This window comes from Solanum lycopersicum, chromosome 2 (genome assembly GCF_036512215.1).
Source record: "Solanum lycopersicum chromosome 2, SLM_r2.1".
NCBI lineage: Eukaryota > Viridiplantae > Streptophyta > Magnoliopsida > Solanales > Solanaceae > Solanum > Solanum lycopersicum.
In genome coordinates, this window is record NC_090801.1 from 44,548,215 (window position 1) to 44,551,947 (window position 3,733).

At 32.8% G+C, this 3,733-nt stretch overlaps 1 protein-coding gene across 1 annotated transcript; it reads left to right on the forward strand.

Moving 5' to 3' along the window:
- Positions 1-2,995: 2,995 nt before the first annotated feature.
- Positions 2,996-3,733, forward strand: LOC101253842 (calcineurin B-like protein 3). Its single transcript, XM_019212081.3, has one exon. It carries the CDS (start codon positions 2,996-2,998, stop codon positions 3,653-3,655), a length of 660 nt encoding a protein of 219 aa, XP_019067626.1. The 3' UTR covers positions 3,656-3,733.

The following is a 3,733-nucleotide window of genomic DNA, read 5'->3' on the forward strand; positions in this document are numbered from 1 at the left end:
TGAGAGCACTGCCTTGCTAAGAGCAACATCACGGATTTCATCAAACTTCAGTTTCTCAGATCCACGATAACTGCTAATCGCAGCAACAACAATATCCCAAGACTCAGGCATACATGACATCAAAATCAACGCCTTAATTTCACCTTCGAAATTAATATCGACGGAATTAAGTTGACTCACAATCATATTGAACTCGTTTATATGATCAGAAACAGATCCATTCTCAGACATCTGTAAATTAAACAATCTACGCATCAAATATACCTTGTTCATCGCCGATGGTTTTTCATACATGTTCACAGTGCATTCAACAGACCAGACGTAGTCTTCTCCTTCACGATGTTGAACGCCACATTTCTTGACAAAGTCAACCGGATCAACCCTAGAGCCTGGCGATCCTTGATCTTCCACTTCTCCTCCGTCATGGATTTCGGCTTCACCCCGGTCAACGGTTCGTGAAGATCTTTTTGGTACAGATAATCTTCAATCTGCATCTCTATTGAGAAAACTTACTCATAAAAATTTGACTTTTCAGTGATCTAATAAATGTGAGGTGAATTTTCATAAACTTAAGCCATCGTTGGCTTCAACCTCGACTATAATATTGTACTGGAAGATGAAGTTTTCACTATGTGGTATGATATTTCATGAATTGATATTGAAAATGCTTTGATGTATAAAGATAATATAATAATGTACGCTTTGCGGAGGTTGAAAGTATAGGTGAATAACTACACTATTCATTATTTAGAGTTGGCAGTGATGGGTTCTGCTTAGAAAATTTGAGGACATTATTTACTTGGAAGCATTTTGAGGTATTCACGAATTATCATAGTATTCAATATATTTCTAGTCAGAGGGATATTAATTGAGATGGTTAAAGATACTTAAGAAATATGATATAACTATCTTATATTACTAGAGCAAGAAAAATGTAGTAGCAAATGCATTAAGTGGAAAGTCAATTATTATGGACAACTTAATTATGTTGCGAATGGATAAATGTTCAACTTTTGGCTAATAGATTTGTGAGATTTGATATTTCAGAGTCCTATAGATTTCTTGATCATGTTGAGGTACACTTTTTTGTAGTGAATTAGTTCAATGCTACATCATTCAAATATGAGAATTTGAATATATAATTCAAGACAAGACGTTATATGGTAAACATGAAGAAGGAAGTTTTTATTCAAAGGGTGTTTTGAAAACTAAGGGTCATATTTGTATTTTAAGAGTTGATAATTTGACTAAGTTAATTATGTAAGAGTCTCATGGTTCTAGATATTCTCTTCATCAAGGAGTAGAAAAAATATATTATGATATGAAGCATTATTGGCGATCTCGAATAAACATAGACATGTCGAGTATTCATGTTGATGTTTGAACTTCTAACATGTAAAGTATAAGCACCAGAGGAGATGGTGAGTCTCGGAGGATGCCTACACATGAGTAAAAGCGGGGGTGAATGCAATGAATTTTTGGTAGGATTGGCAATGACTTTGATAAAGATATGTGATATTTGACTTATTGTAGATAGATTGACCAAAACAACTTACTCTATATTGATTTAGACTTCATACATGCGAAAAAAATTTACTAGAAATTACATCCAAGAGATAATATTTTTCATGGTGTGTCCAGTTTCATCATTCCAAATTGGAGTACTAAGTTCACAATCAATTATAGAAGTCTATGAAAAAAGAGTTGTGTTCTCAAGTGGAGATTATATAACTTTTCATTCACATATAGATGAATAGTCTCGGACTATTTAGATGTTGAAAGGTATGCTATGAATGTTTGTGATTGTATTTTTGTGGTTATTGAGGCTAGTTCTTGTTTTTAGCGGAGTTTGCTTATAACAATCACTACCATTTTAGTATTCATATGGCCTTATTGAAGTGCTTATATGATAGAAGATGTCATTCCCTAGGTTGTTGGTTCAATGCATTCGAGGTCAAGATTCGAGTAAATATTTGTAGAGAGATTCCTTTAATAAGGTCAAGTTGATTCAAGATAGAATTCTTATACCTTAGAATAGACAAAAGAGATATATTGATCAAAAGATTTGTGATTTAAAGTTCATGATTGGAGAGAAGGTTTTAGTAAAAGTATCACTCATGAAAAGATGTTATGTGACTTGACAATGATGGCAAACTCAGTCCAAGGTTCATTGGACCAGTGTTTTAGGGAGGTGGTGTATGAGCTCGTTATGTCACTGGATTTATCAGATATTCATTCGAAATTTCATGTTTTGGTGTTGAGGAAGAACTTTATCGATGACTTTTATGTGATTAAATGGAATCAATACATTTAGACAAAAACTTAGTATTTATGGAAAAAACTGTATTTATTATGGATAAACAGGTTCAATCTCCACTTCGAAGGTTGAGTCCAACATGCAGAGTAGATATTTTACATTATTTGACATTTCATAAACTTCTTCTTTAGATTCAAGGACGAAAGTTATATGAAATTAACAACAAATTTCTAGTTAAGAGTATTCATATATATGACGCCCTAATATCGTTGCAACCTTTACCTAGCTCTTTATTTTTCATCTCTCTCTCTCATATCACGTGCGAGGCATGGACTCAAATTTCTTTTACTTTCTTAGACTCTTTATCAATTCAAAATAGGCTAAATAAATAATGGTATGAGTATATCATAAAAATACAAATAATTCTTTTAAATGTTGATCGATTAAAATATCCCTCAAATATTGATCATCTTTTATGACCTTAACAATTTAAGTTAAGGATAAAATTTAAAGTTAAGGATAATATACTTTCTTTCAATTTATATTGAGAAAAAGAATAAGCCAAAAAATATTTGACATGGCAAATGAGTATCTCAATTTGTTTTGGACAATGGTTCTTCAATTTTTATGAAAAACAAATAGAGTACTTTAAACACCTCTATAAAGGAATTCATTGTACTATATTATTCATTTAAGGAGTTTCTAACTTATTTGTCTTCTTGCCTCAGAGACTCCACCATGCTGTCGTGCTTAGGTTCTTACCTTTCAAGGTTTTGTAATATTGATTTTGATCAATCAGCGGACCTCGACGATATTGATGTCCTTGCAAGAGAGACAATGTTTAGGGTCAATGAGATTGAAGCTCTTTATGAGCTCTTTAAAAAGATTAGTAGTGCAGGGATTGGTGATGGCCTAATCATGAACAAGAAAGAGTTTCAATTGGCTATAAACAACACAAATGTGAAAGAAAGCTTCTTTGCTGACAGAGTATTTGACTTATTTGACACAAAGCGTAAGGGAATTTTGGGCTTTAAAGAATTTGCTTGTGCACTTTCTATTTTCCATCCAAATTCAGCTATTGATGATAAGATTCAGTTTTCTTTTCAACTATATGACATCAAACAACAGGGGTTCATTGAGAGAGAAGAGGTGAAACAGATGATGCTTGTTGCTCTTGCTCAGTCTAATATGAAATTTTCAGACAATGTGATTGAGAGGATTATTGACAATACTTTTGAAGAAGCAGATATCAATCGTGATGGAAAGATTGATAAGGAGGAATGGAGAAGTTTAGTGTTGCGAAATCCTTCCCTTTTGAAGAATATGACTCTCCCATTTCTCACGGACATTACTACAATGTTTCCGAACTTTACCTATCACTCAAGAGTTGAGGACTGATTTGAGATTGAAAAAAGGGATTTCCTTTTTGTTTTTGGATGTTCAATGGATATATGGAAACATTGTGTTTGCTTTTTT